General features: G+C 44.3%; 1 protein-coding gene across 5 annotated transcripts in view; it reads left to right on the plus strand.

Annotated features, from left to right (window-relative positions):
- NF2 (NF2, moesin-ezrin-radixin like (MERLIN) tumor suppressor) overlaps positions 1-13,227 on the plus strand; it is a 78,090-nt gene that overhangs the window by 28,885 nt on the left and 35,978 nt on the right. For all 5 annotated transcript variants that reach the window (XR_012503683.1, XR_012503684.1, XM_074356443.1 and 2 more), the window contains exons 5-9: positions 3,456-3,524; positions 4,368-4,450; positions 6,108-6,183; positions 8,786-8,920; positions 11,731-11,805. Coding sequence is in view for 3 of the 5 variants with exons in the window: in XM_074356443.1 (XP_074212544.1) it covers positions 3,456-3,524; positions 4,368-4,450; positions 6,108-6,183; positions 8,786-8,920; positions 11,731-11,805 (438 nt within the window). In the remaining 2 variants the exon portion in view is untranslated. The remainder of the gene's footprint in view (positions 1-3,455; positions 3,525-4,367; positions 4,451-6,107; positions 6,184-8,785; positions 8,921-11,730; positions 11,806-13,227) is intronic.

Consider the following 13,227-nt stretch of genomic DNA (forward strand, 5'->3'; position numbering starts at 1 on the left):
ATATCCAGCCTGGGCAACTTCATAGAGACGGAAGGTGGATGGAGCAGTTGCCAGGGGACAGGAGGAGGAGGAAGTTAGGAGTTGCTGCTATGGGATGAGGGGTTTCTTTTGGGGGTGATGGAAATATCCTGGAATTAGATAGTGGTGATGGCTGTACAGCATTCTGAATGTCCTAAAACCTGCTGAATTGGATGCTTAAAATTGTGAATTTGGTGTGTAAATTTTATCTCAAAAAAAAATTTACATAGATACGGCCAAACTGCTCTCCAAAAGTGTCCCAATTGAACTTCTACCAACAGTGGTGAGAATATCTCTTTTTCCAAATCCTCATCAACAGTGGATGTTATCAGCCTTTTAAATTTTTGCTAATCTGACAGAAAAATAGATTTTTAAAAAAGTTTTCATTTCCTTGATTACCCCTGGGGCTGAGCATCTTTTTTGTAGATTTATTGGCCATTTGTATTTCTTTCCTCTGTGAATCAAGTGTTCATGACTTGCCCGCTTTTCCACTGTATTATCTTTTTCTAATTGATTTGTAGGAGCACCATGTATTTTGGATCTTAATTTGCTTTGGATCGTTTATCTTTTTTTTACATGTCAGACTTGTCAATCCTTTTTATGTCTTGAGTGACTTTTGGAATGACTTCACCTTTATTTTACACATGTTCTTCTATATGTTGTTCTGGTATTTTTATGGATTTTCATTTATAGGTTTAAGTCTTTAATCTATCTGGAATTTGGCAACGTGTGTGGTAGGGATCTAACTCTTCATGCTGTATATATATTGATCAGGTCTTTATGTCTTGTGAAATCCCTGTTCAGAGCATTTGGTCTAATTTTTCATACAATAAGCAGAGGAAAGTGTTTAATATCTGGAAGAAGCCTCTGTTTAACCTCAGAATTGACTCCAAGAGTCCTTTAAATGTGAACTCCCTTCTCGAATTTAGATTTAATTGGTTTATATCCAGAGTGGATCCAGATTTTGTGGGGCCTGAAGTTTATATAATGTAGGGGATTCTTTTTAATGCAAGAATACCAAATTATGAATATAAGATTAGGTACAGGCCCCTGCAGGGGGCAGAGACCTGAGACCCAGACTTCATCAGCTCTCTGGCCAACTTGCTCCTGGTATGTTATCCGGCTGCTTCTGAACATGAAGGCGGAGGAACGGCCATCTGCAGCCATGGAGGGGTGTGACCACCTTTTATATTCACCAGCTGCCACCATCAAGGATTTTCTTCTTTTTTTTAGAGAGACATTTAAGAGCAGACACAGACCTCAAGGTGGCTTTTATGTTATAAGTGGAGTCAGTTCAGTGCAGAAGTTCCTTCAGCAGGGCCCTTGCTGCCTCTACCCTGCTCAGATGTAACATTTGATCAGTGGAGTAGCTGGGAGCACAGTATGATAATTTGGATCATTAATCTTGCAAGCATTTGGAAGCTGAATTTACAGCTGTACCTTTGCATATCTGCTTACTTGTACATTAGAGTTTGTGGAGGGGTTTGCAAATGTAACTAACAGGGCTTTCTTTACCATCCTCCGCCTTCACAAATCCGAGAGGCAAAGAGTAACCAGTGTCACTATAAATAACGCAGAGGACGACAATAATAACCTGACTCATGATGAGCCGGGCACCACGCAGAATGCTTACCTGGACTGTTTTCATCCTCATCACCCCTGGGAGGCAGGCACCGTTCTGACCTGTGCGTTCCAGATGAGGAAGCTGAGGTTAACAGAGAGGGTGCCTCACTCCAGAGCATCCCTTCACAATCCTCTAAGGCCAGTGCTCTCATTTGACAAATTAGAGAACAGACCTGGAGAGGTGATGTGGCCTGAATTTTTATTTATCTTTTGCCATCAGGCTGTATTGAGTGCTGTGTGTTAATCATATTTTTAAAAAATTTAATGGATATTTCATTTAATCCCTACAACAATCCTATAAGAGAAATACTGTTACTGCCCCCATTTTACAGATGAGAAAACTGAGACAAAAATTTCCAGGGTCACAGCTAAGAAATGAAAGGGCTGAGATTGAACCTTAAGCAGCCTGTCTCCTGTCCCCCTCCACCCCAGGCCAGGCTCTTACCTGTGGTCTCCCCAGAGTGTGCTTTTCAAGCTCATACAGTTCCTGACTTAATATACTCCCAGGCTTTTAAAAGATCCAGAGAAACCAGTTTCCTTCAAGTTTTTTCAATGAAGAAATGCATTGGACAGGATTACCAAAACTTAGAAAGAAATTTAAGTATTTGAGTTTGACATACTAATTTTTTAAAATGAAAAAACAATGTAATAGAATTCTGCTATTCACAAGATAATTATGAGATCTGTGAGAAATACTATTTCTTGGGGCTTTTATAGCAGTGTGGTATGGGAATAAGGCATGATTTAAAGTTGATGCCGAAGATCTCTATCCAATCCCATGAGTGTCTGTTGGAAAAAACATCAAAAATCTAACTTGAGATTCTCTGGGAATGAGAAGGTGGGCCACACTGTCCTGACCTGATCTGGTGGGATGCAGAGCCGACAGCCTTGTGCCTGACCTTTCTTTTGTTTTCCAACGTTGGTGGTGAAAAGCATAAATGTTTACAGTAATTTTCTGTCCTAAAATACTGAGCTTTGTTTTGGGCCAAAAGAAAAGCCACTGAATGCTGATTGACAAGAGACAGGCTTTGATTTTATATTCTATACCTCTTATGGTCAACTTATTTTTAAAAATTCCTTCTTTTTTTTTTTTTATTATTTCCTGGTCAGACTTAAGTTATCTAGGAAACAAAGGGATATCTTTTTTTCTGAGGTCAGAAAATAAATTTCCAAGTTATTGTTGCCAATGAGTGCATTAAAATGCAGGGCCCGGCTCTGGCCCTCATAGTGATCTGCTCTGGAGCCTCAGGAACATCAGTTAGTCTTTGACTCGTCTCTTTGTCGGTACAATAGGAACAACAGTGTTGACATCAGATTTTTTCCGAAGCGTTTTTCAGAGCCTTGAATGAAAGGTATTAAAAATATTGCCAGCATTATCCCTAGCTCCCACCTAGCAGTTGGCTCCCTTTGGTGGCCTCTTAGAAGCAAGTGCAGGGAGAAATCGTATCACGTGCTGCTAACACAACTCCCAGTTGTGTTTTGTTGTCTCTTTTCAAAAGCTAACGTCTCAGTAGTGACTGCTTCCTTCCCGAGTCGGAAAACTCAGCCACATTTCTCTGCACATGTATTATTAGCACATCACCCATCCATCCCTGAGGGGATTCTGGGCCTCTGTTCGTAGATATAATCAGCTTTGTGTTTTCATTCAAGGATAACAAACTAGCAAGGTTGAAACCCTGACTTGTCATCGTTATGGGAGTTGAGTTGCTCCTGGGAGCTGGGAGGGACAGAGGCTGAGTCGACCCCATCCAGGTTCAGAAATGGCAGGTGGGCCCGAGACTCAACCCCTTGCTGTCCCTTTCCTCTCCTTCCAGTACGGCGACTATGACCCCTCTGTGCACAAGCGGGGATTTTTGGCCCAAGAGGAATTGCTTCCAAAAAGGGTAAGAAATCAAAGTCCCTGATTGGTAAGACGTAGCCGAAGGACTGAGAGGAATGTTGGGCGGACATGGCAAGAAAATTTCTATAGACGTTTTGTCATCAATCTTGAGTAAAGATCTCTGTTAAGAATATTAAAAAGCAAAGGTTCGTGGGATTCATTTGGGGTTGCCAGGACAGCCCTGGCCTGCGGATGGTCGTTTCTTTAAAGGTGGGTGAACGTCAGTGATTCCCGGGAGGGGCGGGGAGCAGCTGGAATTCAGCCTGGGGAGGCGAGCTGTTTGCAACCTCACAGAGGAGGCAGGCATGGGCCCGGCAGACGGGATGCAGCTGGGGGTGGGCGTCGTGGCTTTTCATCTTTGGTGTTGTTCGTCTTCATTAGCCATGGAAGCGGGCCCTCCCTCCTTTTCACAGTTTCTGATTTTATAGCTGCACTCACCTGTCATGTGTGATGAAGGCCTGCCCCTCAGCTTTCCTGACTCCACCTGCTCCTTTGATGGCTTCTGTAGAGGCAGAGGCAGCAGCGCCTGAAGCCTGGCCCTCCCGCGGCCCAGGATTAGTGAGCTCTGCCCCTGACCAAGGTCCCCCCTCTGGAGGCCGAGGCAAGAGGGGCCGCTGGCAGGCGAGGGGCACACCTCAGCCTGAGTAATGGTGTGACTTTCCGAGTTGTGGCTCAAACCAAACGGTGCCCATTTACACGCCCACCTCTGCGTGTGACCGGCTCCCTGTGTGTGGCTTTTTACAAAGTTTTGCTCTTTGGTAAAAATGATGCATAATTATAAAAATGGCAAACAGTACCAAAACTGTCTTTGCACGTGGGTTTCTTATTTTGCTCTCTTTTTTGGTAGGTAATAAATCTGTATCAGATGACTCCAGAAATGTGGGAGGAGAGAATCACAGCCTGGTACGCAGAGCACCGGGGCCGAGCCAGGTGAGGCTGCTTCACTGCTGGTCTGCATGTCCTCAGGGGCCGGGCTTTCTTTTTTCTTTTTTAAGGAACTCCCAAACTAGGACATGCTTGTTGAACAAAACATGGTACCCAAGTGTGTAAAAGAAAAAGGCAGAGCTGGCAGCAGTGCTGGTCTTCAGGGCCTTGTGTGTCCTTTTTCCAGTGCGTCGGGCGTGGGGACTCACTGCCTGTTGGGATGTCCAGACCTTCTGCGGCCAGTGCTAATTTAGGTTCATTTCAGGACTTCTGTTGTCCGGGTAGCCCACAGCTTTTGCGGCCGTCCCGCTGCTGACGGTATTTGCAGTAGCTGTAGATCTTTCAGTTTCACACAGTGTTCTGCAGTGTGCAGCCTTGTGTCCCTGTATAATTGCAGGAGTAGTTCTGAGGATGGATTCTCTACAAAAGTTGCTGAGTCAAAGGATGTGAGTGAGCATTTTGGGGCTTGACAGATGCTGCTAAATTAGCCTTTACATTTTTTCCCTTCTTCAAATCAACTTCCTATCTTATGCTTTTTTTTTTTTTAACTTTTTTAAAAAAAGTATACCAAAAAGTGGACAAATCTTAAATATACCAGTTGGTGGATTATCACAAAGTGAGGCCAGCAGGTGACACCAGGTGACAAGAAAGCACCCCAGCATCACTCCTCCTCCTTCCTCCCCAAAGGGGACCACTCTCCTGACTTCAACTCCGTGGATTAGTGTTGCCTGTTTTAAACATTCTGTAAATGCAATCAGATAGTTTCTCTTTTTTGTGTGTACCTCATTTCTTTCATTCAGCATCATATCATGAGAGTTGGGTTTGTGGTTTCTAGCGGTAGTTCTTTCATTTTCATTGCTATGTAGAATTCTACTGTATTAATAAACCACACATTATTTATGCATTCCACGATTAATGGACATTTAGGTTGTCAACTGGTTTTGGCTTTTACAAATAACATCTCACAGTTTTCCAAAGCAATTGTGGAGATTTACATCAGCAACCTGTGTGATTTCAATTCATTTGAGACCATTTTGAGATTGGAGAGAGAGAAGAAGGCAAGGTCGTGGGGAGACTTAGGTTAAAATATTTCAATACTGTACCTGTTTGTGAGTTTTTTGCAAGTCATTGTTACTTCAAGGGCTTCCTTTGAGTCTGACTCATAACTTGGAAGTAGGTGACCTGGCTTGGGTTTTACAGCCCTGATAGCTCTTGGCCCTAACCTCCAACAACAGCCAAAGAAATAAAATCTGGAAGGTAGCTTGAGGAGAGAGATGTGTCATTACCAAAACCCTCTGGGTGAAGAAAGTCCCCGATGAGACAAAGCAACAGCTTAAATAAAATTTGAACATCCATATCCATTTGAGGGAGCAGACATACCACGTGCTTGTCTTGAATTACTGGAGACGGGTGTCACTATTTACCAAGGGCAAAGCGTGAAATTGTAGCCAAGAGATGCTGTAATGAATCTGTTCTCTTGTTTTCACGGGGATGGGAAATTCTGCTTGACCTCGGCGTAGTTAATCGACTCAGGGCTGGGAAGAGCTTGGCGGGTACCTGCCTGGCTCGAGGTTTCCAGCAGTTCCAAAGCTCAGCTTGGCATGCGCCTGCCCTCCAGTTTTGTCCCTTAGCACAGTGACAGTGTCTTTCATTCTCCTCACAGGGACGAAGCTGAGATGGAGTATTTGAAGATTGCTCAGGACCTGGAGATGTATGGTGTGAACTACTTTACAATCCGGGTGTGTGGAAGCCCCTCCGAGTTCCCTGTGTGTAGATGGAGACTGAATCGGGGGCAGATGGCTAAAATGGGTCCTTCCCCACCCCAGGGTGGTGGACGCTTTAACAGTTCAGTGGTGAACAAGGGAAGAGGAAGGGAGAGGGTCTTAGAGCCTCATTTTCTATTTCTGGACTTTAATTAGATTCTAGGTAATTAAGTGTCAGTTGCGCCTGGGGGGACCTGGTCCCCCGCTCGGCAGAAACCTGCCTGAATGCTCTGGTGTAACATTTGATTATTTCTGGTTCTGTGAGATCTCGGCCCACAGGGAGCACCTGTAAACACTTTCTTTACCCCAAGGCACAAGGAGAGTGAAGCTGCTTTTATAGATGACTGATTTGTTTGGGTGGGACTCTCACTGGCAGGCTAATTGGTTTTTAACTCAGACCGTTAATAGTCCGCTGTCCTCCGGGACCCCGCTGCTTCTGCACCAGAGAAGCGTTTGTTCTCAGCCCCTGTCTGGCCTTCCGAGCATCTTTCTCCCCAGGTTCTGCTGCTGGACGCAGCTCCTTCCAAAGGAATTCATGTGATTTGCTGAAGTATTTCATTGCTGATTCCAAACTGTAGTTAAGTAGACATTAAAACAACCATCCACAGTGGTCCATTTTTATTCTCATAGTTAAAGTTTGCTTTCTTCTGGGGGATTCGTATACATATTGTACTAAGTTTAGGTAAATTGAAGCACATTTTAAATATCCTAAGGGTAGCTTTCTACTTTATTTTTCTAAATATGTGTATGTGTAACTTTTAATGGATTACTTTGCATAAAATAAATCCTACTGATAAATTATGCCATTTCGTATAATATGCAAATGCCTAAAAGATTTCCCACAATAATGCAGAAGGTTTTCCAAAGTTTTGTTAATTTGTATTTGCTAATTGTTTGGTCAGACTAATGTGACACATTCCTGTGGTTTTGTTAATATAAACCCCACCACCTACATTCTAGAAAACTAGTGTTTTATGATCCTTAAAAAACAGCTTCTTACTAGGGAATACTTCTAGCAGTCAGACTAAATTATACTGTTTTGTGTGTGTGTGTGTGTGTGTGTGTGTGTGTGTGTGTGTTACATAGTAGATAAGGCTAATGGATATTTTAGTGTCTTTTGTTAGAGTTCTTGAAATTTCACCATCAGCTAAGGAAGATCTGTGCTTAAAACAATTTAAAAGGGGCTGCTTGAGTCCCTACCTCTCTGTGTTTATTTGCGAGGAGTGTTGCAGTCAGAATGATAGGAGGCAGAGGGTGGAATCCTGTTTTAAAAAAAAAAAGTTGGAACTAGAAACGTAATGAAGTGTCTTGTTTTCCAAAGCGTCCTGTAGACGTTTAAAGCACAGAGCCTCACTAGTGTTAAGACAGTGGTTTTAAGAGCTTTGCAGATGAGCCGGGGACCCTGCCTCATGGATTGGTGATTGAGCCTGGCTTCAGGGCGTTAGGTGGAGTAAGAAGAGTTACCTGTGGGAGCCCGCTTCGCTGTCGTCTGAGACCTGCTGTTAGCCTGCTACTTCCCATCATGGTCCAGCCCCTTCTCAGTCTGCAGGCCTGCTTTCCTGCTCTTGAGTCTCAGTTCCATTTCCTTGTTGTCAGCAAGGGGTCAGGGCTTTAGGTCCTTGTGCAGGGAGTATCCCTCCACCACCACGCGAGGGCCAGACCGCAGCACGGATGAACGGGCCCACAGCCCAGGGAGGCAGCCTCCAGGTCCACACTGGTCAGTGACATGGGGGCCCAGGGTGCTTGCCCTCTGGTTCCTCTGGGCGCTGGCTGGACTGCTGTCAGAGGCAGAGCATGCGTACAGTCAATCCATTAAAATTTGAAACAGCTTTATTGAGGTGCAATTTATATACAATTCTTTTTTTAAATTGAAGTATAGTTGATTTGCAGTGTGTTAATTTCAGGTGTACAGCAAAGTGATTCAGCTTTTCATTTATATATATATGCATACACACATATCTATTCTTTTTCAGATTCTTTTTCATTATAGGTTATATGCAATTCATTTTTATATATTTTTTCTAACATTTTATTACAAAAGTTTCAAACATACAGGAAAGTTGAAAGAATTTTACAGCAAGTACTTATATATACACCCACTGTCTGGATTCTACAGTTAACACTTTACTTGCTTTATCACACTGAAACTGCATTAACATAAAATAAGGCCACCTGATCCCAGCACTTAGAATTTTCTTTCTGGTAGTGCGGCAACCTTTCTTTTTAACATAGGAGATATTTAATCCTACAGGTTTTTATTCTACATCTGTGATAAGCTGGTGACATAATTAGCAGTAACAACACTGCGATTACCCCTATGTTAGCCATTGAGCCAGTGACTGAAGCCCCCGGTGGTCCCTCCCTAGGACACATGAATCACAAGAATGGCATCATTTTGCCTCTGCCTGCCCTGATTCAGGCAGCTGGAGGCCCCCTGGGTTCTAAGACAGCTGTGACTTCTGATGGTACCTGTCGAAACTTGTCACATGTCACAGTGTGAACAGGTTCTTTGGGGAATTGAATAAAATCTCGAGCCTCAGCTGGAGCTAACGGTGGCTGTTCTCTGTCAAATCCGCAGAATAAAAAGGGCACGGAGCTGCTGCTTGGAGTGGATGCTTTGGGGCTTCACATTTATGACCCTGAGAACAGGCTGACCCCCAAGATCTCCTTCCCGTGGAACGAAATCCGAAACATCTCCTACAGCGACAAGGAGGTAGGACTCATCTGCTCTGCAGCTGCCCCACTGGCCCAGCGGCCCCTTCCCATCTCCTCCTTCTGGAGCGTCCCAAGCCAGACTGCTACTTCTTATCAGTAAAGTCCTTTGTTCCCAGGCTTCGGTTCTTTGGTGGTTGATTTTTATGTTATCTTCAGAATGTGCTGGTATCCTGTTTTCAAATAGCACCACTAAAGCCCCCTGCTGACTAACAGGAGGCTGGGAAGCTCAACTTGTCAGGACTAAACCCCAAAGAACAGTAAACAAACCAGCAAGTAACCCTTTCTTACTACTCAGCTTTCTACTTCTGGTGAGAATTCTCTTTGTATTTTAAGTGGGGTTTATATTAAATCCCCTCTGTGACCAGTGCTTGATTCAAGTGATGGGGTATATACAGATATACCTCCATACGTGTGTATATGAATGTGTGTCTGTGTACATAATATATACATTTAATATATAATATATACATATCAGCAGTGATATAAATGAGGATATCAGGCTAACTTGTTTTCAAGAATTAAAGAATAATTAAGTTGGAAAAACTTAGATGAACACTCTTAAGTTAGGATTCAAAGATTTCTAGACAGAATGGTGACTTTTCCCAAACGCTGTAATCTGTTCATTTATTCATTCATTCATTGTTCATTTTAAAGGAATGATTGAGCATCTGCTCTGTGTTAGGTTTTATGGGGGAAACAAAGATGTAGAGATCCCAGCCTCAGCCCTCAAGGAAGTTATAGAAAAGTCACGACTTGACTGCTGTGATAACGTAACTGTGGTGAGAGGGGCCGGTGATGAGGACGGTGATGATGCGGTGCTTTTCCGCCCCGACTCTGGTTCAGCCCCGGCAGGAACACTGGTCAGCTCTGTGTCACTGAGTCATGTTGGGAAGCAGGGACGCAGAGGGGCCAGGTGACCTATGTTGGGTGAGGGGAATAGTAGGGGCCGGGCTCCAGGCCCCCTGAAGGAAGCTGCATCCCCTGAGTTTCCAGGAGGCACAGAGGACAAGCCCTGAGACGCAGGGCACCGGGTGGAGGAATGCAGGCCCGGGCAGCGCCGGGCGATGTGCTGGTGGCCGCACAGCCAGGCCCAGGTGTGGAGTGAGTAACAGGGACGGCTCACGTTGCCTGCAGGGCCCCCACCCCGAGCACACTTCCTGTTTTCTCTTTCCTCATAGCATCTTGAGGAGGGGAACATCAGGCCCCCGGTTGCCAATACGTGGTTGAGATCTACTCCGCCACGCTTGGTGAGAGAGATTGAGCTTGATTCAAAACATTCTGGCTTTCAGATTTTTGTAAGTAGCCCAGGAGATGAGCGTTTAGGTACTGCATTTTTAAAGCACTTAAATTGAAAGCTCCACATGACTTAAAGCAGGAGGTGTGCCACAGTATGTGGTTTTTCATCTCAGATTTCACGAAGTCCATTGACTGCACATCCACCAATTTGTGTGCTGAAGGTTCCCAAAACACTCGTCCCTCACAGAACCCAAGGATAGAAGTCTCCCCTTCAGAGGGCCCCAGCCGACTCGACTGAGCGATGAGAAGTAGTCGTGGTCCTGATGCTCGACAGCCGTGCTCTCAGAGCAGAATGCCTGTTTATTTTCAGTAATCCATTGATTGTGTGTGCCCAGGGTGGCGCAGAGCCCGTGGCTTCCCCACTACTTGAGGTTTCCCACTGGCAGCTCCGGGGTTTGATAGCAAGGCCAAAAGTAAGCTCATGAAATTCATAAACAGCAGCCTACCCACGAGCAGTACTGCTTCTGAGTGAGCTCCCCTGAAATCTAAGTAAAGGATTGATTTCTGTCCTCGTGTGCTAACCCCTTGTTGGACAAGGTAGCATGTGAAAAAATACCCAAGGGTATATCTTCCCAAGTGTATTTATGTGCTTAGCTGGTCTTTGTTGAAAGTGGATATTCATGGTTTTAGCACATCTGTGAAATCTGGATCTGCTTGGTCCCTCAGGAATGAGCAAGAACGCAGGTGTCCTTTGTTCTTTATAAGCATCCCTGCCTGGCACTCAGGCCCCGGGGTCTCCTCTTAGGCTACCACCCTGCCCTTGTCATTCACCTTTCTCTCCCCTTTGATTTCAAGGACTGCGTTTTCCTTTTCTACTACAGCCCATCCTTCGTCACACTTTACTGTATTCCTTCTGTTAGCGACTTTCATCGAACCACCCCATGTTTAAGAATCTGGGGTGACTCCTGTATGTTGTCACATCAAACCTAAGCCCTTCTGGTCCATCCCCAGCCCACGTCACCACCCCCACGCCTCCCTGCCTCCCAGGCTAAGCCCATGGTTTCATCTTAGTCATCAAAGAGCTTGTAATATCAAGCACACACTCACGCACACACATATATGTACACACGCACAGTTCTCAATTCCCCACCTCTGCCTTCTGGCTATTACTTGTCCTGTCCAGGATGCCCCTCCAGCCCACCTTTTAGCTTCTCTGCCATATTCTTCACCTGAGACCAGCTTACATCCCCTCCTACTCTGAGAGTTTGTGATTTGTTCCACCCAGCAAGGCATTAATGGACGATATCATCTCTCGAGTATTTGACGTTGTGGGTCTGGTTCCAGCCAGGTGGTGGGCCTTAGACTTTGCGGCCACCCTCCCAGTGCTGGGCCTATCAAGGGTTTATATCTCGGGTTCTGAATTTAAGACGGCACGGAGAGCACACCTGCCAGGATCCTGACCCTCCCAGGCACTGGTGTCTGCAGGGTGGTTGCCGCTGTGGTGGAATTTTCCAGTTGCCGAGGACGTCCTAGGCTGCCAGACTGACGCTCTTTTCTGCTTCTTCCTTTCAGTTTACTATTAAGCCATTGGATAAGAAAATTGATGTCTTCAAATTTAACTCCTCGAAGCTGCGTGTTAATAAGCTGGTAAGTTTGAGATCCTGGTGTTTATTACTGACTGGTTTTTCTGTGAAATTGAAAAGTCCTTTTTGAAACAGTAGCAGAGTGACATCTCGTGAGATGTAGAATGGTACCTCGCATGCTTTTCTGATAAGCCTTGAAAAACTTCTCTTTAGCTTACCTAAGGAGTCAAAACATAAATTTTATGATGAGGAAAAGCTATTTTTATTAAAGTGCTTCATACATATGAAAGGACAAGTATAATGTATATATGGGGTATGAAGAATGACAAATAAATAGCTACTTACCCACCACCCAGCTTTTAGAAGTGGACCCCTCACATCTGACCTTGCAGTCTGCCCTCCTCCCAAGGGCGACCTCCTCTCAGCTGTGTGCTTACCATCCCCCGCTTTCCATCAGAACTTTATTTCATACACGGCACGAGTAAACTAGCAGGTCTTATGTTTCTGAAATTTACATATGTGCTGTCAACTGTATCCGCTCACTTGCCTTTTTTACACATTATTTTTTGAGATTTATCTATGTTGACACTTAAAGATGTGGTCCCTTCATTTCACTGTTGTATGGTATTCTGTTATAGATTCTGTAAAAAAAAAAAATGTATTTTTTTTCTTCCATTCTCCTATTAATGGACAATTAAATGCTTCTGCTTCTGAGCCATGTTTACAAAGCTGTTCCAAACATTTCCTGTATCTGCCCGCTGGTGAGCATGGGCAACAGTCTCCTTAGAGTCTGGAGGATGTTCTCGTACAGCCCTCAGGGCTGTGGTGTATATCCAAATTCAAGATTATGTCCCGTTGTTTTCCAAAGAGAGTGAATTAACTTACAGTAATTGTGTTACTAGCCTTTAAAATTTTTTTCCAAATCTTGCATACATAAAATGGTATCTCATTGTCATATTAATTTGTATCTTTATGTTTACTAATGGAGTTGAATATCTTTTTGCATACTATTTGGCCAGTCTTATTGTCTCTTCTGGCAAATACTTGTTTCATGTCTGTTGGCTGTTTCTCTTGGATCGTTCGTTTTCAGTATCGTTTATCTCTTCTCCTGGGCTGTGTCTTATTTTTCCTCTTTTTTTTAATAATGTCTTAACAAACAAAAAAATTTAATGTAGACACACATACGTCTTTTCCTTAATCATTTGTGCTTTTTTGTGTCTTGCTTGACATCTTTCCTTATCCTACGACCATCAAGATATTCTTTTATGTTCTCTTCTAAGAGTTTCCAGGGCATAATCCGTGGCATAATATTTGCACTCAAGGCTTTAGTTCTTCTGGAGTTGAGTTTGGCATTGGGGGCTGAGAGGATCCAGCTAGGTTTTTTCTGCATGGATAACCTGTCGTCCCAGCCCGCCTACTGGCCAGCTTTCCCTTCCTCCCTGGCCTATAGCGTGAGGTGCATCAGAAGATGTGCTTAGACATCACC

This window comes from Camelus bactrianus, chromosome 32, assembly GCF_048773025.1.
Source record: "Camelus bactrianus isolate YW-2024 breed Bactrian camel chromosome 32, ASM4877302v1, whole genome shotgun sequence".
In the NCBI taxonomy this organism is placed as follows: Eukaryota; Metazoa; Chordata; class Mammalia; order Artiodactyla; family Camelidae; genus Camelus; species Camelus bactrianus.